The following is a 27,436-nucleotide window of genomic DNA, read 5'->3' as shown; positions in this document are numbered from 1 at the left end:
CAAATGCTTCTATAAACATGTTAGAGAATCAGCAAGTGGGAAAATGTGTTGATATGTGCAAGGGTTTCTCAAATGTCAAGATGTGTTGTACTGTGCCATTTTTAAAAGGCTTTGCTCAATGGATTTGGTTAAGTTACAGGATGTCTACTGCAAGGAATACATATGTAGCTGATTAAATATAATTGTGTTGCTGGCGCAGTGATAATATTTATCATTTCAGTCGGTACTTCTGTTTACATTGAAAGCCAAGTTCATTTTAGCCTATTAGGTACCTCAGCCCTAAACAAGAGCAGCCTATTGGATGTTTTGTGCTTATGCTGGGCAACTGGGGATTCTAATAAAATTGTTTACAACTTTGATTCAATTTAATTTCGTGAGCTGGATTTCAATCAACACTGGGCAGGTGAGTGTCAGAGTGCACAGAAGGTAATGATCTGAGCTATCAGGGAACTCAGAATGAACTTTAAAGAGAAGGGATGATCATTAAAATATTGAGGATGATTTTCAGTGTCAATGTTTCCAATCATATATATAAATATATATATATATATGTAAATTATATATTCTTAGCATATTAAATAACAGTAATTAAATGTAATCAATGATAAATTAAATTAATCACCTTCCCTGGAGCTCCGTCAAGAATTTCATCTTTCAAATATAGTTGAAACCATTTTTTAAAAATTGTAAGTTTTTATATTTTCCCGAGACCTCCAACAAGTTGCGTGTGGGAAGTAATTTCACTTAATTTATTTAAAAATACCAACTTTTTGGATTCAGTGAAATAGAGCATGGAAACAAGCTGGTCTGCTCGTAGTCTATGCAAACTATCAGGCACAGTGTTACAGTTTATTCCCCCTCCCCCCCCCCCCCCCCCCCCCCCCCCACTCCGACCCAAACATTCGTGCTTAAGGGCCTGTCCCACGAGCATGCGACTCCATGCGTTAAGCGCGACCTAACGTGGTCGCTTGAGGCGTACGGCCTCGCAGGGCCGGTCCCACATCGATCGCCGGAGCCGTATGGAGTTGTGCGGAGCTGGTCCAGACATCGCGCAGGGCTCCGAAAAACTGACTGTGTTCAAAAATTCCACGCGGCAACGGCCTGCCGGCCCGCAGCCACCTCGATGCCATACACACCGCCTCGACGGGCGTGCACAGTATCTCGACGCAGTACGCAGCGTCTTGACGCCGTACGTCACGCGCAAACTTCCCGCAGACTTCGCTCGAACTTCACGTCACACACTCAACCTCCGCGCGGCCCCTGCTTCCGGTTTGGTCGCGCTCGCCGCATGCAGGCGCATGCTGGTGGGACCAGCCCTGTACGGGGATCACTCGACCTCCGCACGGCCCCTGCTTCCGGTTTGGTCGCGTTTGCCTCGTGGGACAGGCCCTTAAGTCCCCACTTTTGGAATGAGGGAAGAAATCAGAGAAAATGTACACAGTCACAAGGAAAACGTGCAAACTCCACACAGACAGCACTGGAGGTCATGACTAAACCTGGGTCACTGGAACTGTGTGGTAGCAGCTCCACTACCTGCACCACTGTGCCACTATTTAGGACCTTGAAGAAAGATGTCTTTCAGTTAGTTAACTCGTAGCCGACTAAACTACAGTTGGTGTAATTATTATTAGGTGGCTTGATTAACGATTCAATTATTTTCTGTTATTTCCTGTGAAAGTTGTAATATTTTGAGAGTGAGAAATGTATCCCTCTTTTGTTCACCTCAACGTTTTTAAAACCTCATCCATGTGTTCAAAATATCATTTTCAGATAATCAATAAATTTTGCTTCCCAAATACAACATGTACATAAAACAAATAAAAATGGTCCAACAACCATCTCCAGAGTGGGGCGAGATTGAAACCTTCACTTGGTCCACCCTGTTTCGATGAATGCAATCAACCCAACATGCACAATCAAAGAAGATCAATTAGAACAAGTTGTCCTACAACTTTAGGCTGTGCACGCCATATGAAAGAAGATCTCCAGGGTACTCCAGTTCCAAATGTTCTCTGGTGAAACCAGTGTACATTTTCTTCTCATCAACCAACTCATAACCACTAAAAAATTTTATGTACTCCTTCGACTTCTCCCACTTCTTCCAAATCCAAGGTGTAGCTATAGGCACTCGCATGGGCCCGAGCTATGCCTGCCTCTTTGTAGGGTACGTCGAACAATCCCTGTTCCAGGCGTACACTGGCCCAATCCCCAAACTCTACCTCCGCTACATTGATGACTGCTTTGGTGCTACCTCCTGCACCCATGCAGAACTCACTGACCATCAACTTCACCACTAATTTCCATCCTGCACTCAAATTCACTTGGACCATCTCCCTACTGTTTCCAGATCTCACCGTCTCCATCACAGGAAACAAACTGTTGACTGACATCTGCTACAAACCTACTGACTCCCATAGCTATCTTGACTGTACTTCTTCCCACTCTGCTTCTTGTAAAGACTCTATCCCCTACTCCCAATTCCTCCATCTCCACTGCATCTGCGCCCAGGGTGAGGTGTTCCATACCAGCGCATCAGAGATGTCCTCATTCTTTAGGATACGGGGGTTCCCCTCTTCCATTATAGATGAGGCTCTCCTCAATATCCCACAGCTCTGCTCCCCATCCCCCATTCGTAACAAGGACATAGTCCCCCTTGTCCTCACCTTCCACCTCACCAGCCGTTGCATACAGTATATAATCCTCCAACATTTTCACCACCTCCAACGGGATCCCACTACTCGCCACATCTTCCCATCTCCACCCCTTTCTGCTTTCCGCAGAGACCGTTCCCTCTGAAACTCCCTGGTCAACTCGGCTCTTCCCTCCCAAACCACCCCCTCCCCAGGTATTTTCCCCTGCAACAGCAGGAGATGCAACACCTGTCCCTTTATCTCCCCCCTCGACTCCATCCAAGGACCCAAACACTCTTTCTAGGCAACGCAGAGGTTCACTTGCATCCAACCTCATCTACTGTATCCGCTGTTCCAGGTGTCAACTTCTCTACATCGGCTTGGTGATCGTTTCACTGAACACCCCTGCTCAGTCTGTCTTAACCTACCTGATCTCCCGGTGGCTCAGCACTTCAACTCCCCCTCCCATTCCAAATCTGATCTTTCTATCCTGGGCCTCCTCCATTGTCAGAGTGAGGTCCAGCGCAAATTGGACGAACAGCACCTCATATTTCGCTTGGGTAGTTTACACCCCAGCGGTATGAACATTGACTTCTCTAACTTCAGATAGCTGTTGCTTTCTCTCTCCATCCCCTTCCCATTTCTCCCACTAGTCTTACTGTCTTCGACTACAATGTATCTTTGTCCCGCCCCCTCCCCTGACATCAGTCTGAAGAAGGGTCTCGACCCGAAACGTCTCCCATCGCTTCTCTCCGGAGATGCTGCCTGTCCCGCTAAGTTACTCCAGCATTTTGCGTCTACCTATTTAGCATTGTTTTGTCACCCTTCAGTATGATAATCTCATAAAATAAAATCCAAATTCTCTAATATACCTTTTCATTTATTCAGTTTTTAGCCATTTAAAATGTATTTTGACATTTAACAAACAGGTCTTCCCTTTATCAAATCCAATGGTGAAAAGATCAGAAACATCTCTCTTGGGTCCTATGAGTTACAAATCCAAATCCTGCCATTCGTTCAAGTAGACATTAACTTTGTAGTGTCAACTGGACTGAAATGCATTCATTGACCTGGTGGACTTGTCTGTCAGGGAAAGGTATTAACAACTTTGGGTATGGTTGCTACTTTAAAATTAGGCTTACTATTCATTTTCATCTCGACGTTTAGGGTCTTTTACTGTGCTTAATTTCATGAGCTAAAATGAGAAATTATCTAGTTTTTAGTAATTCTGACCACATCTACCACAGCAAAAAGCCTTATTTGAACATTGACAAAAAATAAAATCTACAATTCTCTGTTCAAGGATAAGTACCCCTTTTAAAGAAAATAATCTCTATGACAAAGAAAATTTCGATAACTTGAGTTATTAAGAATAAGACTAATGAAGAAACCTTATGAGCCACTGTCCATTGCTATAACCTCCACAATAAAAGTGAAATTTCCCTACATTCAGGGGCTACGATTAGATATTATGGACATAGATGGAAAATCTTAAGATTGTTTCAAAATATTGAATGCAATTGATAAACTGAAGATGTTAGAGAAAAGGCTCAAATGTGATGCAGAAGTTGTGCACAACTATTTGCTACACTCATAATCCAATCTACTTAAGGCAGGTTTTATTTTAAATGTAGCTATTGATACTTTTAATCAAATTTAAACGTTCCATGCCACAATTCTTGCTGGGCCATCAATTCTATCTGGCTTTGTCCATTGCCCCCTTCCCACCGTACTGTTGCCTCCTCAATGCCCCTAGCAGCTTCATTCAACAAATCTCCAGTACTTCTTTCCATCTTGCAGATGTGTTACCAATACTGTACCTGTTTTATAGCAATTGGTGACCACCAGTATTGAACCCCAGTATTACAGAGCAATAATTGGTTTTCACCCATCAACATTGTTTTATGTTGATGAATCTGTATCTTTATCCCCAGTATCTGGATCTAGATCTCGATTTCAGGCCCAACATGGTCCCTGGGCTGGAATCTTCATGCAACAGGATCAGTGGAAAATGCTTGTTTCAGTCCTGTTAATTCTGATTAAACATGTTCCCCCACATTGCACCAAATCTTTACTTGTCATCTTCATGTCGCAAACTGACAATGAGATATCTGAGCATGTGTAAGTTGACATACAAATTCCACATTTGCTAACTGCATTTCAGTACTTATAAAGAGTCTGTGCTGTCAGGCAAATTAAAACATATTTATCTTGTCATTAAGTAACTTCAAAAAAAAACCCTGCAATTTGTTGCAGGAATATGAAATACTTAATGATGCTTTAATTACTGCTCAGCAAACTGATAACAATACAGTAGTTCATTTTCAAAGATTTCAATGTTTTTTTTATTGTCACATGTACCAATTAAGGTACAGTGATATTCGAATTACCATACAGCCATACTAAAATAAGCAACAAGACACACAACTACATAAAATTTAACATAGACATCCACCACAGCGGATTCCCCACACTCCTCACTGTGATGGAAGCAATAAAGTGTAATCTTCTTCACTTTTTATTCTCGGGGCAATCGAAGCTTCCACAGCCGACGGTCGAAGCCCTCACAGTGGGACGATCGAAGCTCCCGCGTCGGGGCGAACAAAGCTCCTGCGGCTTGGAGCTCCCGAAGTCGGTCTCTAACCAGGGGGCGCGACCCTGGAATCTTAAAATTACAGAACAAGCGTCTAAGTCTCAGACCTGGATAGGTGATCCAGAAACGAGGTTAATTCCAAAGTGATCCACTCTTAATTATCTTTTGAAACCAGCCATATAGTTCAGTCACTACTCCAATTGCCTAAAACCCCCTTTTAAAAAAAAAATCTGACCAAACAGAAAAAGTATATTTGGTTGCAACTAAGTCTCTTTTTAAGTTTGATTTTTTTTCTTCCAAGCTTGCCGTCTGAAAATTCTTTCATGATCCTTGAACAGTTTGATATCATTGTTGCAGTACATCAGAAATCCCTTAAATTGAAGCTTTGCAGCAACCAACATCCAGAGATCACACCACAGAGTTCATTAAATTTCGAGAGCAATATTGAGCCAAGATGATGCCATCATTTTGTACAAGATCAAAAAACCCAGCCTAGCACCCACACAACAATTATCATACAATGATTGTAAATTTACCGGGTTAAAATGTATTTATGTCAATAATTTCAATTAGAAACTCTTTGCTTTAGAATAGTTCTTAAGAGGAAGCTAAATTGACATGGGTTTTCTTGTTAGAAACCCCCCATTTCATAATAATAATTTAATAATAATAATAATTTTATTTATAGAGCACTTTAAAAAACAAACATAGCTGCAACAAAGTGCTGTACATCACTAATCATTGACAAAAAAGTTAATACACACCAAAAATAACAATCAAAAGAAATAGTAGGAAAAGACATGTAAAATAAAGAAACATCAAAAACACCACGAACAGAAGCAAAGCCTCAGGCATGGTCAAAAGCCAGGGCGTACAAATGCGTTTTAACACTGGATTTGAAGATGGACAGTGAGGGGGCCTGCTGCAGCGGCCTGTGCCCGCAGAGAAGGCTCTACCCCCTGAGCATAGACCTTTGGAGTCTGACCAGCTGACCTTCAGGAGTGTTGGAGCAGCTCAGAGAGGTAAACCATTCAGACTTTAAAAACAAATAACAGTAACTTAAAATGAACCCGAAAGTGCACCTACCAAAAAACTTGGCGAACTTTCTCTCCCTGTTAAAAGGCGAGCACAGCATTCTGAAATTGTTTTCCATGAAGAACGAGCAACACCAAAATAGAGCGCGTTACAGTAATCCAGCCTGGATGTAATAAAGTCATGGATTACTGTCTCAAAATGCTGCCGCTCGAGAATGGGCTTCACCTTCGCCAGCTTCCTTAGGTGAAAGAAGGGAGAATTAAAGGGAGAATTCCTGTATATCCAGCAAAGTCCAATGAAAAAAAACGAGATGTCACCCATTCCTTCTCTCCAGAGATGCTGCCTGTCCCGCTGGGTTACTCCAGCATTTTGTGTCTACCTTCAGTTTAAACCAGCAACTGCAGTTCCTTGCTACACAAAAAACTTAAACTTTCTCTACTTTCAAATTGTTTTCCATCAATAAATTCCTAAATCATTCTGATACAACAGCTGACCATTGCTTCAAAAGTTTTCTTCAGGTTGGCGAGATAAATCAATTCACGCCAGTCTCTTTGATATTTTCCAGTACATTTAATTGTAATTTTTTTTAATTGTAATACTATTATCCAGCACTATTCACCATTTTACAATCTGAGATTTCTTACCTCCACTTTAAATGAAAATCAGAAATGCCTGACGAGTCATTCCACACTTACTATACATGATTTAATTTGGCCCAGATTTCAGAAAATTGCTTCTGCTTCATATATCCCCCAAATCAAATATCCCTGTGGATTAATTCACATTCAAACGCAGAATACAGGTCTGTGGATTTACTGTTAAAATATGAGATACAGAATTTAATGACATAAATTCCAGCAACCAGTTCACTAATGCCAGTCTCTTAGAATTTAATCTAGACATTGAAGCGACAAAAGGACAAGACATGTCAATGGGCAAAGATCTGATGAATGAAGTATAATCGGAAAATATGAAAATGTTCATATAAAATGTCCATTTTAGCAAGACAAATATAGCAAACAAGCATGTTATACAAGTAGCGAGACATTGCAAGCTCTTGGATGCAAAAGCATGGGGCTGTCCTTATGCATGATTTGCAAAAGGCAGGTATAATGTTCTCATTCATTGCATGGAGAAATTAACAGAAATCATGAGTTTTATGTTTATGTTGCATTAGTGAGACGACAGTATATCAGGAGTATCATGAACAGTGTTAGTCTCTTTATTCAAGTGTACAAATAGGTTGGTAACAGTTCAGTTAAGGTTAACAAGCCTGTAATGGGAAGTATGCCTTTTTATTAAGGTTGGACATGCCATGATTGTATCCACTGGATACAAGAGTGAGAAGGGAAAATTGAAGCAAACAATTTCCTGATGGGTCTTGATGGAGCAGATGTGGAAAAAGATGTATCCCTTTGGGGGACATTCTACAATTGTGGGGGTGGTCACTATGTTAACTATTTTTAAGACTGAGACAATGCAAAATATATTTTCTTGGGTGTAGGCAAGTTTGAACTTTGAAAGTCTTTTCCTCAAAGGGGAACAGAAGTAGAGTCATTAGATATTTTTAGGGCACAAGGGCAAAAGTTTATTGGGGTAATCTGGAAAGCAGATTTGTGGTTACAATAAGGTAACAATACATTATCTTAAATAAAGCAAGCTTGAGGAGCCAAGTGGCATTTACATGGTTCCAAGTAGTTGAAATACATAGAGGTTTGACCAGTCCATATCTGTTCGTGACAATCATACAGAAAATATTTCTAATCATAATCACCCTCTCGCTTCACAGTACTTTATCCTCTTTCTTCTCTATCAATCTGCATAATAGAATTTTTATTACTATTTCTGCCTCAACCATGTTGAATATCAAAAACAAGAAAAAGAAACCGTGAATTTTCTGAAACAGCAATCAACAATGGGGAAATTAAATCTTAAAGGATCAAAGATCGTTAATTGGAAAACAATGTTTATCTTTTTTTTTTAATTAAAAAATCTGTCTATTTTGAAAATATGCGTTTTCCTATTATTTAGGTTACCTTCTAAACTTACTACTACTAGGCAGCGAGATTTTATATCCTCAGGTTTTAAAAGGGATATTTCTGAACTAAAAATATCTACCAGCCCCACAAATCAACACGTACTTCTGTGAGGAGCAAGAGAGTGACTGAAAAAGTAGCGGCTTTTCCTATTCCAGGAATAGGAAAAGCCGCGACTTGCAGTTCTTACAGTAGACTCGATCTGCAATTCTTGCAGTAGAAAAAAGACAGTATTTTGTATACCTCCAAAAACGTTTCTTTCAAAATAAACTGTTTAAAAATATATATTTGTCCCAATTCACTACTATTCTAAATCCCTCAAGACTTGTCCGTCACATGGTGCACAAAGCTGAAAGTACCCGCGCACACGAATAATTTTCCAATAGTCATCATCGCAGTCACTACCGCTAAGTCTACTAAATGACATGACAAAGGCATAAGACTGATTGATGTTAAGTACCTTTAGGGATTGGATGGGACGATTTTTTTCTGCCCAATGGCAAATATAGGTCAGTTACTGCAAATCTACTTGCAAAACTGTTAATGTTTAGCGAGTAAGTAAACGATGTAACACCAGATTGCACCGCGTGAGCTTTTTTTACTCAAAAAACAGGTGTTTTTCCACGGTACACAAAAAAGCTGGAGAAACTCAGCGGGTGCAGCAACATCTATGGAGCGAAGGAAATAGGCAACGTTTCGGGCGTGTTCACAGCGTGTTCAATGCAATTATGATAAATCATCTTACTTGACCATTTAAACCAATTTAAACTGTCGCCTTGTAAAAAAAAAAAACATGTTGTTTACTCCGGAAAGTATCTCAAACCAAAATAAAATGTTTTGTAATCCAATTGGCGATTCGTGTGCATGCACGACGCGAGCTGCCGCTGAACATGTGGAGGAGACCGATCGCAAAAATTCGCCGCGATCCTGATGTACAACGCAAGACCGCTCTGAAAATGACTCTCGAGATAACATGGAAAAATAACAATTAGCATAAGAGGTCAGCTGTTCAAAACAAAATACTTCGCAATCCGAAAAGATAAAACAAAGGCAAGATCAGCTGCGTGGGAAATTAGACACACAAACTATAGTGGTGCACGACTTAGCCGAACAGGTGGAAAATTAAACATGCCCTTTCCAAAGGTGTGAGAATAACTGAGACACTCACCTAATGCGCTGACCTGCTCGGTTTTTCTAAAATAGCTGGATAAAACCGGATACGTCAAAATATGGCAAAAGTAATTTTTATTCAAGGTTTGACGGCCACGTACATGAAACTACCAGGTCGATTCCACAGTGGTTAAGTTCAGCTATAAACCTTTCAAGTAGACGGTGAGAAGAGTCGTTGCACCTTTCAGTTAGTGAGAGTATTCCAACAAGATCCAGGAATCTCGTTGCTCTGCTTGGGCAGATGAGATGAAGGACGTCAGGCGGGGAAGAGAAACGTATCCCCGCCCTTGACGACAGCGTGCATGTTTTTTTTTAATTTTAAGCACGCAAAGAACGTCAGGTTACTAGCATTAACCTTACCAACCTACACTTTAAAGCGTTGAACTGATAAACTTTGATCTGCATCGTGTCCATGATAGTCGGCTTTTATATTCATGATTAAAGACGTCTTGGAATCAAACATTGCAACGGGTCACTCTCTGTTACCCGCATGAGTCTCAAATTTGATGTTCTTAGTTTTGAAATTTAATTATCCTACTTTCCACTTTGCCATGGCAGAAAGTTTTCAATTTCTACTATCTTTAACGAAGGCAGTGCGTCCCCATCAAAAGTAAACCCTCAATTTTAATTTTAAACTTTAAAACATTATTTAAAATGAGAAAATATTTCAGGTCAATCACTCCTCCGAGTGTTGTCGCCATTTTTATGTTCTCCTTTCAGATTTCTCACACCTGTAGTATTTTTGCTTCAATCGGAGAAAATGTTTTTTTCTGCATTTACCTTGTCAAATCTAAAGACCTGATTCAAATCCCACTGATGTTGCAACCAAAACAAATTGTTGACTTTTAAAGAGCAAGACCTACCGCTGACCACAGAAACACCAGATTATTACGAAAACTCGTGCGGTTTCCAAATGGCTTTAAGGACTGCTAATCAGCCACCCTAATACAGTCGAGTCAACAGGTGACTCACTAATGTGGCTGACTCTTAAATACCAAAACAAATAGCTACTCAGCTCAAAAGCATCGGAGGATGGGCGAGAAAGCCGACTGTCTGCCACACCCAGATTCTGAACAATGAATAAATAAATACACCTTTATTATGTCACTCCTTAAATTTACTTTAGCAATGGAATAAACCAAATGAAGGCAACCTGTTCTCGGACTGGTACACGCCACTAATCGCATTACAACTCATCTTTAATCAAGAAAATGACAATTGCGTACAATTTATGGTCCATTTACTGCAGTCACATCTTAATCAAAGTTATTTACATTTCCTGCTTTGACTTTTCTAATGCCATTATACATTGAATCTTTCAAATGACACCCTTTTGTATTGTTCCACACATTTTACCTGAATGCAACTTAGTACCTCTGAAAAAATAAAAAAATGTTCAATTAAAGAATTTTGTAAGACAATCTGTTGTAACATTTTATTATTTTAACTCCAAACATTTAATTCGTCTTGGTAACCAGTGAAGTGGGAAGTCCATGCAATACAAGGCGTTTGATACAAAAACCACCTTAAAAAGATCCTCCTTATTCACGTGACAGATCACTGTTTAGTAATCTATTACACATACCCAAATTCCCTGAGCTGTACAGTAAACAAGTGCCAGGAAGACAATAATAACACCATATAGAATATACTATTTTATCATCAATCTTTACTACCCAGATATCCATCATTTGCAACCTCCTCCCCCTATAACTTACTCAAAGATAGACTTTTATCCAGATAAGTAAATTTTAATGAAAATCTGCAAATCAATTATTCCAGCACAGTATGCCACAAGATGGCAGCTTACCATTTTGAAAAAGTGCCTCCGCTAATGTTAATTCTGTAATATTCCTTCACAACTGTGAAACAAGGGATAACAAAAGTAATATAGAATCACTCTCGCCCAGCTAAGTCAAGGAATGAAAATGTAAACTCAATAACCCTTTGCAGCATGAAAACAAGTCTATATAATAATCAGGGCAGATGGAAAATTTATATTAGGATTTGCAAACAATAGGGTATTTATTGGGAAGATAAACACAAAATGCTGGAGTAACTCAGCAGATCAGACAGCACCTCTGGAGAAAAGTAATAGGCGACGTTTCGTGTCAAGACCCTTCCTTGGACTGAATCAGGGGAGAGGGAAATTAGAGGTATTTATTGGGACCAGGAACAATTGAGATGCTCTCCAAAAGCAGCCTAGACTTATTCACTATTCCTGATGTGAATTCCGAGTGAGATACTGGAGAGCCGACAGCACCTTTGGGTTTGTGCAAAAGAGTTACAGTTCTAAAGGTAAATAAAGTAAAAATTGTAAGATAACTGTTTACGTGTTGGCACTAAAGAGGAATCCAGGTTTATGGGGAAGCAGGCAGGAAATGAGATCGGCTGTGATCAAATTGGATGGAAAATGATCAACCTATGCTCATATTTCTCATGTTCTCTTAAAGTATAATAAAGTTATCTTGGTAAAGCCAAATGAAGAAAGTGCTGGCTCGAAGGGCTGAATGACCTACTCCTGCACCTATTGTCTAATTTTAAACACAGCAGATTCCTTTATGCAATCCATCAATTGCTAGAGACTAGAGAAAGTTAAAATAAATTGTTGGATATCATCCCTACTTTGAGGGGTAATATCCGGTGATATCATGATCATAAGTCATAGGAGCAGAATTAGGCCATTCGGCTCAAGTCTACTCTGCCATACAATCGTGTCTGATCTATCTCTCCCTCCTAACCCCATTCTCCTGCCTTCTCCCCATAACGTGGCAATTCTACTAATCAAGAATCTATCCATCTCTGCCGTAAAAATACCCAGACTTGGCCTCCTCAGCCTTCTTTGTCAAAATATTGCACAGACTCGCCACCCTCGGACTAAAGAAATTCCTCATCTCCTACCTAAAAGAATGTCCTTTAATTCTGAGGCAATGACCTCTAGTCTTAGATTCTCCAATTAGTGGAAACATCCTCTCCACATTCACTCTATCCAAGCCTTTCACTATTCTGTACGTTTCAATGAGGTGCCCACTCATCCTTCTAAACTCCAGCAAGTACAGGCCCAGTGCCGTCAAATGCTCATCATATGTTAACCAACTCATTCCTGGGATCATTCTTGTAAACCTCCGGTGGACCCTCTCCAGAGCCAGCACATCCTTCCTCAGATACGGTGCCCAAAATTGCACGCAATATTCCAAATGCGGCCTGACTATTGCCTTAGAGCCTCAGCATTACATTCCTGTTTTTGTATACAAGCCCTCTCAAAATAAATGCTAGCATTACGTTTGCTTTCTTTACTACCGATTCGACTTGCAGATTAACTTTTTGGGAATCCTGCACTATTACTCCCAAGTCCCTTTGGTTTCTGGATTCTCTCCCCATTTCGAAAATAGTCTGCACCTTTATATTCCTTAATTATGCTTTATTTTAGCAACCATGGTCATAGTGGATCAGTAACGTTTTATTGAAAATAATCCTAAACTAGAAGACAAATAATTAGTTTTGTTTGAATTCTAAATTCCAATACTATTCAATTAAACTTAAATAGCTATTATTTCATAATGTGCAGCAATACCTTACGATAGATGAATTCAAAATCTGCACAATTGAGCTACACAGCACAGCAACAGGTTGTCTAACGGAGGGTGTTCCACTTGCCTGCGGCAGGCCCATATCCCTCCCAAACTCTCCAATCCCGGTATTTGTCCAACTGACTCTTAAATGTACCCACCTTTACACTTCCTCTGGCAGCTCAATCCATGCATACACCATCCTTTGTGAGAAAATGTTGCTCTTCAGGTCGCGTTTAAATGTCCCCCCTTTCATCTTAAGCATGTGCCCTCTAATCCAAGTGACTGAGTCAAGTTGTTTGGAAACAAATCATTCCAAACTCGAAGCATTTATAAGGCATTTAGACATGCACATGAGCAGGCAGGGTATAGAGGAATATGGACCATGTGCAGGCAGATGGGGTTGGTTTAATTTGGTATTGCAGTTGGGACAGACTTTGAGGGCCAAAGGCCCTGTTCCTACAGTATACTGTTCTAGTTTATGAAGATAGATATATAGCAAACAACTTCTTTCAGATTTATATTTTGCATTCCAAAAGATGTATAAAAAATGAGAAAATACAAATATATTTACACTGCACCATTATATCGTCAAGAAATCCCTTCATACAGAAAAAGCTTAGTGTTACAAGACCATCTGATTTGGTTTTAAGACAAGACCGGATATTAAATAGTTTAAAACAGTTCAGATATTACATTGGCTCTTTGATTAGACCTTCATTCTTGCAGTTTTCATGATAGACCATGTCACATGTGTTCCACATTACATGCTTTGCTGTTAGGAAATAGGATGTACATGAGGAAATATAGAAAAACAATATTCTGACATGGCCCCATGTGGACTCTACTAAACTGATAAAATATTGGAAATACTTTTTCTTAACCAATTTCTTGGCACTCAGGATCAGTCCTAGGATCAAACTTTGACTAGCTAAAGCTATGCAAAATAAGTAGCCTTAAATGATACTCAGATACTTTTGATCCACTTCCAGATAGGTGGAGCTACATTAAAACTAGTTACTTTTATAGAGCTCCTTGGACATTTAGGACTGCCATGTCATTAGAAATCACAAAATCTTTTTAATTCAGAAATATACTTATATTGGGAGGTCTCCAAGTTGTCAAGAATAATTCCACATGATCCTCACAAAATATATATGCTATAATGTAACATGATCCAGTACAATATTTTATCAGTGGATCAGGCCCATTTGATAAAATGGAAAATTATAAATTACAATCCGTCCGTCTATTCTCTAACCCACCCCCCCCTCCAAGTCTAATTTCCCCATAAGATCTCAGACTTCATTTTTCCTTTCACTCAGTGCTAGCAGAATCCAAAATCCACCAGAAAACCGTTATGCATATTCCACCTCTTCCCCTCTGTTTACCAAACATTAGGTTTCCTTTCTGCAGGAGTCCCAAACCAAAATATATCCTCATGATTACAAATGCCAGAATCCCCAGTTCGTAGTCAAATTCCAAGACCACACTAGTTCAGCAAATAACTAGACTATCTTTGGAACCAAAGCTAAACAGAGGTTGGGGTTTAAGACAAATGCATTAAGTATTTTTAAAGTTAGAACAGCATGGCTAAAGTCCAAGAACTACAGCAATACAAGAACTGAATTCAGGAATTGAAAATCATATCTTCAATTTTCTTAAACCCTAATCTTTGTTTCAAAACACATTATTCAGAATTATACTCTAATACACCCACTATATACAGCTCAAATTATCATTTACTGAGTTTTAGCAAAGTCATAGGAAATACTTTATACTTCAGAATATGTAGCTTCAGAAAAGAATCTAAAAGTTCACCAGATTAGTGAAAGAATTGTGCTGGTAATATTTGCCAAGGATTTACCTCTAGTAAGGTGGAAGGCATTGTCAATCCATGGAAAAAACATAATGTTATAACAAATATTACAACAGCAGAGTTATTGCACTAAACAATGAGTTTTAGACATCAATTTTTCTTGACCTACGAAAAAATTATATTTCTGTAATATTATTTAGAATTACATTAGAATACAATCAGAATATGGGTATTAATCCACTCATATTAATATTAATGCCATCCCTTTAACAGTATTTTTTAGAAACTCAAGATCTGCACAAAGATGTAAAAATTCAAGAAAATCCTCTAGATTTACTCTGGTTCTAAAGATCAGCAAGTAAAAAAATCTTCAAATAATATCACAATAATAAATCAGCAAATGTTGGATAAGTTTAACATTCCCCCTTTGTCCAACAATGTACAGATGCCAGTGGCTGGTCAACTCAAAATTCATCTGTATGTCGATGTTCTGTCGCCACATCTCCAGTCAGCTTATCCTGGGCTTCCTTCATAGCAGACGCCACTAAATGGCGACAAAATGCATGTGTTTTAAAGAAGTTGGTGAAAGACCAGATTAAAAAAAAACATTACCGCAAGTAATAAAATCCAAGAACATATTACTTTTATCGCTAACCCAAATGAGAGCCATATACATTTTCTGAAAATTCTCCTTTCATCAAATGACCCAGTTTGAAGAACTTTGGAAGGTCTCAATTTAAAGACCAGTGAAAAATATACATTTTGATGGGAATGACATTTTAAATATCTGATTTCCTAATACATTTTGATGGGACTGGTTTATACAGATTCTTGAAATAAATATCAGAACTGCTGGTGTGCAAATAATGAAACACCATTAAGTCTCAGAGATGCACTATCAAAGATGAACTTGGTGACTGATCCAGAAGAACCTATCAGTACACTTACTCCATTATTGGCCTCCCCATGGAATCGAACAGTGGCATCCGGCCTTGCTGGAATCCTGCAGAATTTCTTGCTGAACTACCCATCTAAACTTGTGCCAGGTCAGACCTGACACAGCTGATTAAACTGTGGCAAACTTTGTGTTTTAACCACACCATGACATAAGCCGAGATATGTCAACTGATTCAAGAGAATACAAGTAATCACAGCAGTTGATACAATGAGATAATTCATCGGTGACATATGCAGGTCAGTTCCGCTTTTGATTTGGAAGTGACATTGTGGGATGTGAACGGCAAACTGATTTTTGCTCCTTTCCATTAGAAAAGTTTTCAGCAACTCCTTTTGGGTTACACGATTCAGCCTGGAACCCATAGAACATAATGCAAATCAGTGCTGAATTTTGTTTGGACAATTGAATAAACCTGTCCAGTTTGTGTTTCTTTTGATTGAATTATAACTCATCCAAAACAATCACAGAGCAGCACTCAAGAATGTACAAATCTCTAGCTGGCCAATGGCATTACAACTAGAGTACTTTTCTTTCTGGACCCATATTACCAAAAAGAGAAACACTCAAGCTACCTGCAAGCACTTATTTTGTTAAGACTTCACGAATCATATAGTTTCATTCCAGAAAATCACTGCATCAAATGACGTATACAGGCGTTGACTGATAGATTCAAGGATTTACATCGTTTTAAACACGCCGTACACAAAAAACATTAAATTAAGGTAAAGAGAATGTTCAAAATGGCTCAGGTTTAACTCTGAGATTAAAGATGACCCAACAATAAATAAGTATTTATTTGATCGGCCAGATCTGAATGAGACAAAGCATCTACATCAAGTCTTTATTTATATTCACTCTATCCTCCAACAAATGGTCATCTAAAGCAAGCAGCCAGGTATACTTTTCAATCTTGAATGCAAGTTCAATAAAGCGAACAACTACAAAGATCAAAGACGAGAGGGCTGAAGAAAGAAGCAACTCAACGAAATAATTCAATACTGGCTTCTCACTCACCTTGGTCAGCGGATGTGTAGAAGTATTTGTATTTGGGATTTCCCTGTTGATTAATGATCTCAGGATGAACATTACCTTTAGAATCTGCAATGTAACCAACAGCAAAATGAAATAAATTGAAAAGAAATTCACAACTTGTTGATATCAATATGCCAAACATAGAATAATTTCTTGGTTGAATTTGATTACATTAGCAACTCGTCAAAGAAAACACCCCCCAAACCAGCTGCATGGAGAAGGAAATCTACCAGATTTCAGAAAGGAGCACTTTATAAACCAGCCAATAACCAATGCTACATTGAAGAGATGCAACTTTAAGAGGCCAGTATCCAGAAGGATTACCTACTCCATAACAATAATAAATATACTCTGACATTTCATTTCTGTAGAAAAATAAAAACATTGATAGAACAAACGTTATTGCATTCATTTTATAAACCATGGACTTCAAATGTAGATCTTTATTTAATCTAGTAGAAAACAGTTCTTGTATGTGCAGAATGGGTTGAGTTGGTAACCATCTCAGCCATGTTGGCCAGGGAGCTAATATGTCAGGAACTTTGTTCTTACCCAAAAATAAGATCCTAGGTATGTAGCCTCCATCTGGGCTGAAGGCCGAATCCTTTGGTTCCTCTTCATCCTACAAAAACACTCTTGCAAAATTAAAAAAACCACATCTTATCCTTCTATGAGATTTATTAAGATACAATGTATTTAGAATACATCCATGTTTTAAATCCAATCACATGGTGGATGGCACAGGGGGTCTAGAAAACATTCAGGAGGGCCAATTGAATGATTCCTTTCAGAAACTACCTTCCTTAACCGGATCCAATTACATAATCAAGGACATTGACATCAGAGATTAAATATTTGGGGATTTTTCTTTATTACAGAGTGAATTCATCTGTCATCAGCTGTGGTGTTCCTTGGCCTGCCAGTCTCTTTGTGATTAGTAAGCTCATCAGTGCTCTCTTTCTTCTTAATGATGTTCCAAATAGTTGATTTTGTTAAACCCAAGGTTTGGCTGATGTCTCTAACAGTTTTATTCTTGTTTCTCAGTCTCATAATGGCTTCTTTGGCTTTCATTGGCACAACTGTGGTCCTCGTGTTAATAAACAGCTATACAAGTTTCCAAAGGTGATGGAAAGATTGGAGGTAAGACTAGGTGCCGAGAGCTCTCTTATACCTGCATTATGGAGGCAATTAAACACAACTGAGCAATTACAAACACCTGTGAAGCCATATGTCCCAAATGTTATGATGCCCTGAAAGGGCGGGGGCGGGGGGAAAGAGGAGAAGAGAAGAGGGAAAACAGGGACTATGTATAAACCCAGCTGTTATTTCTACATGGTGAAACCGCTGAATAAAATGGCCTTTAATAAAACCTGACAATGTGCACTTTAACCACATGTGATTTTTTCTATTACAAATCCCAAATATTATGGTGCCCTGAAATAGGAGGACTATGTATAAACACAGCTGTAATTTCTACACGGTGAACCCAAAATGTATAAAAATGACCTTGAATAAAATATAAAATCTGACAATGTGCACTTTAACCACGTGCGATTTTTTTCAATTACAAATCTCAAATTGTGGAGTACAGAGTCAAATAAATAAATGACGGGTCTTTGTCCCAAACATTATGGAGGACACTGTGGGTTCATTCGTGTAAAATAAGCAAGGCCTCGGGTAGATTCTAAATTGGCTTTCTTTTTCCAGAAGCTGACCTATCAAGCATACATTCAAAACAGAACTGCAGCAAATTCAAGATGGTGGCTACGGATTGAAAGGAATTGTGCCAGTGAGCGGGTTGGCGGCTCTCCCTCATGGCCTCAGATGGGTGTTCGACGGTCAGGGGGGGGGGGGGGGGGGGGGGGGGGGGGGGGGGGGGGGGGGGGGGGGGGGGGGGGGGACCTAGGCACACGGAGTTGGAGTGTCAGCAGGAGGGCATGGGACGGCACGGTCTCATGTGGGCGTGTCTGGGTTGATGAGTTAACGTTGCGGATCGCTGGGGATTAAATGGATCAGGCACTGCTGGAGGCCCCTCAGAGGCAGACCGTACTGATCTGACATGGCCTTCTGCACCATGGGGCAACAGTGCAGGATATCCACAACATTGTCTGGCCAAGCTGACCTCTGTAACACTGACCCAGTGCCACAGCTAGGATAACAAGGTTTTAAGATCTAGCAAACATCCCATATTCCTCTGAACTTCAAAAGTTGAATACAAGATGCCACTGGAAACATGGTGAATCTTGCATACCGTATCAATGTAACCCACTATTTTTCATTCTGTACTTAAGTACATATATCATTTTGAATTGCAAGATTTTTACTGAATTGTATGCAAAAAACTGTGCTGTACCGAGGTACACGCAACAATAAAGTACCATTGACAATTAGTGTTTTTGTCAAGTGGCAGAATAATCTTGAACTTTATTTCACTGCTAAACAATCTAATCCAAGGACAATTAATATGATCATTCATCCTGAACTGGGATTTAAAGTACCTTTTGTTTCCCCTGGACTGCATGTTGGTAGAGGACATTTGATTCTGTTGTTTGGACGTCATGAGCACATGGATAGGCTTGATATTCAGATTCATAATACTAAAACATGAATACACTTACCTCTGTGTTCACCATCACAAAATTATGTGCCAGTTCTGAAATTTCCTTGGAACCAGCAAACTTTGATTTCAGTTCTGGTAGAAGTAACACAATTTACAAAAAACATTTTGTATGCAAGCTGTTTGCATGACTATGCAGTGATGAAACAAAAACCTTAATATCAATAAATTATTAAATCTCAATTAAGATTTTAGAACAATCCAAAATGTGAACCTACCTGTACAAGCACCACACCAGCTTTTATGCATAATCAACATCAGCGGCAGACCACTAAAAAAAATGGAACAAAAAATCTTTATTTTCATGTCTGAGTAAATATCACTCAATTATTTCCTTAATGGTCACTGAACCTACATTCAAAATCGTTAGGTTGGGCATTTTAAATCTTGCAACACAAAAATAAACCAATATCATTGGATAAATAATTGCAAAAAAAAAAACCCCACAAATGTCACAATTGCTACTTCCCATTGGCTCTTCTTCCATTTCCCCATCTCTACCGTGAAATTTTAACAGAGGTGTATGGAAATATCAGTCATGAAGGGATACTGGATTCTGGATAGTGAACGCATGCAAGCTGTGCAATCTATACCCAGTAACTTTGGGCACTGATTCACCAAGCTTCCCCCAAGGGGCTCAAGATAATCTCCAGAAACAGGAAACCTAGTTCTCTGCCAATTCAAAGTCTATTGTACAACTTCTATAGCAAACACTGCTATAATCAACCAATCAAACCAGCATAATTTTCTTTGCATTATTCAATTACACCCTACCTTTAATCAACATTTGGAGTCATAACATTTTAATGATCAAAACACAAAAATGCTAAAAACAAGGCAATTGACAAGTCATGCACTGCCAGACTCAAGAACAGCTTTTATCCATCAGCAATCTTGGAACTGAACTCTCTCGGGAGCGGGTTATGGGGAAGGAGGGGGGGGGAGACAGTGTTAATTTATATAAATGTGAATCCATGGGTGGGTTTGGGGAGGGAGGGAGTGTAAAAAGTATGAGTATGTGAATGTTTGAAGTTCTTTTAAATGGAGAGACACAGTAATCTTGTTGTATGTGACACATGCAATGACAATAAAGCATTCTGATTCTGATTACAGAAAGCAAATTAGAAAATGAAACAAGCTAATCATATTTAAGTCTTTTTAAAAAAAATATAGGCCATTCAGCATATCAGATCTGTGCAGGCCATCAGAGCAATGCCAGTAACCCCCTTATTTCCCTGTCACATATTTTATTTCAGATGCCCATCAACTTCATATCGACTCACCTATCACCCATGAGTGATAATTTACAACAGCCAATTAACCTATAAACCAGCATGACCTTGGGATGTGTGAAGAAATTGTAGCACTGGTGGAAATAGTGGTCACAGAAAAAAAATGTGTAAACTTCCCACCAATGGCACTGGAAGTCAGGATCAAATCCAGATCATTGGAACTGTGGCAGCAGCACTATTATGGCCACAGTCCCAACCATGCTTATCAATCACTTTCCTCCATTGACCAGAACGATTCGTACACAGTCATATGAACATTTACAGATATGAAAGGCCATTTAAGAGCAATATAACAATGCTGAAGTACTTCATAAGGTCAGGTTGGGGGAGTTCCCCCCCGACACGGGTACCATGTAATCCCATGTTACCTGTTCCATGGTCGGATAGCCAGCGACTAAACGGTATCCCTCACCTGGTTTGCCAGGTGAGGAGGGGGCTGTGGACCCCCAGCAGGACCAAAAACTCATACTGTTAACTCACCATTATAAGCCAAATTACAACCTCCCTCTTTTCCCCAAAGCACTGCTTTTAGTTTGTCTTAGAACTATGGAACAGAAAATCTCCTTGGGAATTCTGCTTCTTACTGACTATTTTGTATAAAGAAGTTAAGTTCAGTTGCAGACACAAAATGCTGGAGTAACTCAGCGGGTGAGGTAGCATCTTTGGAGAAAAGGAATGGGCGATGTTTCGGGCGAGACCCTTCTTCAGACTGATGTCAGGGGAGGGGGCAGGCAAATATAGAATATAGGCGAAGATTGTAAGTCTAGTGGGAGAACTGAGAAGGGGAAGGGCATGGAGAGAGAAAGCAAGGGTTATCTGAATGTTAGAGACGTCAATGTTCATACCGCTGAGGTGTAAGCTATCCAAGCAAAATATGAGGTGCTGTTCCTCCAATTTGTGCTGGGCCTCACTCTGACAATGGAGGAGGCCCAGCACAGAAAGGTCAGATTGGGAATGGGAGGGGGAGCTGATGCTGAGCCACCAGGAGATCAGGTAGGTTAGGACAGACTGAACGGAGGTTTTCAGCGAAGCAATCGGCGAGCCTGCACTTGGTCTTGCCGATGTTGGGAAGTTGACACTCGGAACAGCGGATTCAGTAGACGAGGTTGGAGGAGGAGCAAGTGAACCTCTGCCTCACCTGGAAAGAATGTTTGGGTCCTTGGATGGAGTCGAGGTGGGAGGTATTGCATCGCATGCGGTTGCAAGGTAAAAGTACCTGGGGAGGGGGTGGTTTGGGTGGGAAGGGACAGGTTGCCCAGGGAGTTACGGAAGGAAAAGTCTCTGCAGAAAACAGAAAGTGGTGGAAATGGGAAGATGTGGCCAGAAGTGGGATCCCGTTGGAGGTGGCAAAAATGTTGGCGGATTATATACTGTATGCGACAGCTGATGGGGTGGAAGGTGAAGACGAGGGGGACTCTGTCCTTGTTTAGAATGGGGAGGAGGGGGAGTAAGAGCTGAGATGTGAGATTTCGAGGAGACCCTAGTGAGAGCCTCATCTATAATGGAAGAGGTGAACCCCAGTTTCCTAAAGAATGAGGACATCTCCAATGCCCTGGTACAGAACACCTCATCCTGGGGGCAGAGGCGGCATCGACGGAAGAATTGGGAGTAGGGGGGGGGGGGGGGGGGGGGGGGGGGGGGGGGGGGGGGGGGGGGAAAATAGAGTCTTTACAGGAAGCAGGGTGGGATGAAGTGTAGCTTTACAGGAAGTTCAGTTGTGTGCTTTCCCAATCTTAGCTCAAATATAAAAAGTGCCTTCTTGGGAAAGGTAAAAATGCAATCCATCAGAGAATCAATAATGAAAAAGAATTCATGAAGGAAAGAGAACACAGAACTTCATATACATTTTCCATAAGATTTTCCAACTGGGAATTCAGGATTATACTGGAAGGAGCCCATGATCCATATGACTAGACATACACAAAGCAAACATTAGAAACAATAGCAATAGTCACAGTGCCCGCCATAATGTTTGGGACAAAGACCCATCATTTATGTCTTTGTGTTTAGACATAGTCCCCCCATTTCAGGGCACCATAATGTTTGGGACACAGCAATGTCATGTTAATGAAAGTAGTCATGTTTAGTATTTTGCTGCATATCCTTCACAAGCAGTGACTGCTTGAAGTCTGCAGTTCATGGACATAACCAGTTGTTGGGTGTCTTCTCTGGTGATGCTCTGTCAGGCATGTATTGCAGCCATCTTTAGCTTATGCTTGGTTTGGTGGGCTAGTCCCCTTCAGTTTTCTCTTCAGCATATAAAAAGCATGCTCAATTGGATGCAGACGGGGTGATTGACTTTGCCACTCAAGAATTTACCATTTTTTAGCTTGGAAAAACTCCTTTATTGCTTTAGCAGTATGTTTGAGATCATTACCTTGCTGTAGAATGAACCGCCGGCCAATTAATTTTGAGGCATTAGCTTGAACTTGAGCAGATAGGATGTGTCTATACACTTTGGAATTCATTATGCTACTATCATCAGCAGTTATATCATCAATGAAGATAGGCGAGCCAGTAACCTCAGCAGCCGTAAATGCCCAGGCCATAACACCCCCACCACTGTGTTTCACTGATGAGGTGGTATGTTTGGATCTTGGCCATTTCCTTTGCTCCTCCATAGATTGCTCTTGCCATCACTCTGATATAAGTTAATCTGCATCTCAACTGTCCACAAGACATTTTTCCAGAACTGTGGCTGCTCATTTATGTACTTCTTGGCAAACTGTGACCTGGCCATCCTATCTTTGCGGCTAACCAGTGGTTATCATCTTGCAGTGTAGCCTCTGTTTTTCTGTTCATGAAGTTTTCTGCAGACAGTGGTCATTGACAAATGCACACCCGACTCCTGAAGAGTGTTTCTGATCTGTCAGACAGGTGTTTGGGGATTTTTCTTCATAATAGAGAGAATTCTTCTGTTGTCAGCTGTGGAGGTCTTCCTTGGCCTGCCAATCCCTTTGCGATTAGTAAGCTCACCAGTGCTCTCTTTCTTCTTAATGATGTTCCAAACATTTGATTTTGGTAAGCCTAAGGTTTGGCTGATATCTCTCCCTCCTAACCCCATTCTGCTTTCTCCCCATAAAATACATCCAAAAGAACATTGTATTGCTCAAAACATATGAATAAGGAAACATACAGTGAAATGCAATTTTCACCACCCTGCAACAATTCCCCATTCAGACAAATATTTCTGGACTTTCAAATCATTCCACAATATTTTCTTAAAGTTGTCATTGATTTGTACATAAATAGCAGTCTGTGCTCTTTGTTTCACCATGCAGTAAACTTTAGTCCACTGCAACAACTGAATGAACATTTATTTTTCTAAATCAAGTGCTGACTCCTTGTGGCGAGGTAACTGCAAAATGCAAGCATCTATACCTGCAATGCTCAGAGAGAGGAAAAATACCTTCACAAATATTAGACTAAAAGAATGATTATTATTTTTTACACTTTATTTTGAACGAAGACAAATTATTTGGGATGGCTGTTTGTCAGGGTGGAGGCTGGTGACTAGTGGGGTGCCTCAGGGATCAGTGTTGGGCCCAATGTTATTTGTCATGTACATCAATGATCTGGATGATGGAGTGGTAAATTGGATTAGTAAGTATGCAGATGATACTAAGATAGGTGGTGTTGTGGATAATGAAGTTGTTTCCCAAAGTCTACAAAGAGATTTAGGCCATTTGGAAGAATGGGCTGAAAGATGGCAGATGGAATTTAATGCTGATAAGTGTGAGGTGCTACATCTTGGCAGGACAAATCAAAATAGGACGTACATGGTAAATGGTAGCGAATTGAGGAATGCAGTTGAACAGAGGGATCTAGGAATAACTGTGCATAGTTCCCTGAAGGTGGAATCTCATGTAGATAGGGTGGTAAAGAAAGCTTTTGGTGTGCTAGCCTTTATAAATCAGAGCATTGAGTATAGAAGATGTAATGTTAAAATTGGGATGTAATGTTAAAATTGTACAAGGCATTGGTGAGGCCAATTCTGGAGTATGGTGTACAATTTTGTTTGCCCAATTATAGGAAGGATGTCATCACAATAGAGAGTGTACAGAGGAGATTTACTAGAATGTTGCCTGGGTTTCAGCAACTAAGTTACAGAGAAAGGTTGAATAAGTTAGGTATTTATTCTTTGGAGCGCAGAAGGTTAAGGGGGGACTTGATAGAGGTCTTTTATGATGAGAGGGATAGACAGAGTTGATGTGGATCAACTTTTCCCATTGAGAGTAGGGAAGATTCAAACAAGAGGACATGACTTCAGAATTAAGGGACAAAAGTTTAGGGGTAACATGAGGGGTGACCTCTTTAATCAGAGAGTGGTAGCTGTGTGGAATGAGCTTCCAGTGGAAGTGGTGGAGGCAGGTTCGATTTTATCATTTAAAAATAAATTGGATAGGTATATGGATGGGAAAGGAATGGAGGGTTATGGTCTGAGTGCAGGTAGATGGGACTAGGGGAAAATAAGTGTTCGGCACGGACTTGTAGGGCCGAGGGCCTGTTTCCGTGCTGTAATTGTTATATGGTTATATGGTTTATTAAACTAACAAAGATAGACACAAAATGCTGTAGTAGCTCAGCTAGTCAAGCAGCTTAGCTGGAGAAAAAAGATAGGTGATGTTTCAGCTTGGGGCCCATCATCAGACCCCAACATACCAGCCACTTCTAAATTGGGTCAACATGCTTAATGATAAATAAATGCTGACAAGGAATGGACGAATGAGCAGATCCATGTTTTAAATTATATTTTGGGTGTATTATGTCAAAAGATTAAACTGCTATCAAGTATGTCTTAACATGAAACTCTATGTTCAGAATTTTACAATTAATGTCAAACTTCTCACCCCAATTAACAGAAAACTTCCGTTCAGTTTTGCATACCTGGCTTCCGCTTCTTTTTTACCATCATCCAGTGTTCTCCAATGAATATGGTCTCCAAATCCTGAAAAATAGTTGTTGGTGTGAATAACCTGCTTTAACAAAGTTGAGCCACACTAAGTCAAACTTTCATTAAAACAATATGTATTGTCCTTAATCATTCGTTGTTAAATAAGAGGGCCATTAAAAAAAAAAAAGCCTAATATTAATCTGTATGGCCATTTAACTTAAGGATGGGTCTACCACGAATAATTCTGCAGGGTGCGGAGTACTGGGAGACAAATTTAATCCACAATTTTCTTTCGTGGACACGCAGGACCTCTTGTTCTCCCTTCTATTACTGATCGACTACGGGATCAAAAACAAAAATGGCATTCAAAACGGCATTCGCCATCTAAGCATCCCGTCTATTATGAAAATCAATGTAGGCGTAAAATATTGAAGACGTGTCATCCTTCGACACGCACGGTTTGATATTTCGCAGTTTAAAAAAAAAAAAAGGTCCCCAATTAAAGAAATAAACGGTGACCAACCTCTCCCCAGACTTTGGCGCTCGGATGTTTGGGAACAGATGAAAAAAGTGGCAAACACGGCGAGGTGCAACTGCAGCTCCATCATTCGTTCCGGCCTTCAATGGCAAGTGAATGGAACCGGAGCGGAAGTGATGCCCCAACGTCCGGCTGAAGGTTTGGGACACGGATCTCCTCCCCACATCCTCCTGGTAATTAATGTGCATCTCTTAGCAGGAACAATGCGTATATTAAATGCGCACACACACACACAGTTTCCACCAAACTCAATTGCAGCCGTCAATTTATTCAATGAGATGTACTTTATTCCCTCTCAGGGAAGGAGAGAAGGGAGGGAAGGAGAGAAGGGAGGAAGGACAGAAGGGAGGGAGTAGAGAAAAGAGGGAAGGAGAGAAAGAAGGGATGGAGCGAATGAGAGAAAAGAAAAGAGAGAGAAGAGAGGGAAGGGAAGGAGAGAACCGGCGGCAGGAGCAGATGCCGGGTGGACGGGTGTGAGCTGAGGCCGAGGTTTGTAAACGTTGCTCCAACCCCCTGCCCGGCCCTCCGTGTATTGTTCACCGCGTCTCCCCAGGGAGAGAGAGGGGTGGCGCCGGGGCTGTGTGTGTGTGAAGCACGGCGACTGGAGGGGCGGGAGCGCTGCTGCGGGACCGTGAGGGAACGACCCACCTCTCCCTTCTCCATTCCCCCTCACACCCCCCTCTCCGTCTACCCGTTTCTTCCCCCTCCACCCCTCTACTCCCTCTCCGCCCCTCTCTCCCCCCTCCACCCGGGGGTAGATCTACCCGAGTCGAGAGTAGATTACTCTAGCGCGGGGCCCCCTTACTCGCGGGGCCCAATTGGGAGCAATCGGTCCAATCGGCTTAAGGCCGGCCCTGCACCCGTACTAATCAAGTATATATCTGCCCTAAAAATATCCATTGACTTGGCCTCCACAGCCTTCTGTGCAACGAATTCGACAAATTCACCACCCTCTGACTAAAGAAATTCTTCCTCATCTCCTTCCTTTAATTCTGAAGCTTTGTTTGACCTAGACTTGCCCACCGGTGGAAAACATCATCTCCACATCCACTCTATCCAAGCCTTTCACTATTTGGTAAGTTTCAATGAGGTCCTCCCTCATCCTAAACTCCAGTTAGTACAGGCCCAGTGCCAGCAAACACTCATCATATGTTTACCCACTCATTCCTGGGATCATTCTTTTAAACCTCCTCTGGACATCCTTACTCAGATATGGTGCCCAAAATTGCTCACAATACCCCCAAATGCGGTTT

The 27,436-nt window shown here is 40.5% G+C and overlaps 1 protein-coding gene across 6 annotated transcripts in view; it reads right to left on the bottom strand.

Annotated features, from left to right (window-relative positions):
• LOC129700934 (ras-related protein Rab-3B-like) overlaps nt 1-26,255 on the bottom strand; it is an 86,053-nt gene extending 59,798 nt beyond the window's left edge. Inside the window, exons 1-6 of one of the 6 annotated variants that reach the window (XM_055641768.1) lie at nt 26,169-26,255; nt 25,602-25,699; nt 19,678-19,730; nt 19,461-19,534; nt 17,395-17,464; nt 16,825-16,908 (exon numbers count right to left, since the gene is read on the bottom strand). In XM_055641768.1, coding sequence (XP_055497743.1) covers nt 16,825-16,908; nt 17,395-17,463 — 153 coding nt within the window. In that variant the 5' untranslated portion in view covers nt 17,464; nt 19,461-19,534; nt 19,678-19,730; nt 25,602-25,699; nt 26,169-26,255. Of the gene's footprint in view, nt 1-9,462; nt 10,230-10,327; nt 15,320-16,824; nt 16,909-17,394; nt 17,465-19,460; nt 19,535-19,677; nt 19,731-25,601; nt 25,700-26,168 lie in introns of those variants that run through there. The other 5 variants (XM_055641770.1, XM_055641769.1, XM_055641772.1 and 2 more) reach the window with 5 other exon arrangements.
• Between the last annotated feature and the right edge of the window lie 1,181 nt (nt 26,256-27,436).

This window comes from Leucoraja erinacea, chromosome 10 (assembly GCF_028641065.1).
Source record: "Leucoraja erinacea ecotype New England chromosome 10, Leri_hhj_1, whole genome shotgun sequence".
NCBI lineage: Eukaryota > Metazoa > Chordata > Chondrichthyes > Rajiformes > Rajidae > Leucoraja > Leucoraja erinaceus.
Note: the sequence above shows the minus strand (reverse complement) of the source record. Positions and strands in the feature narration are given on the sequence as shown.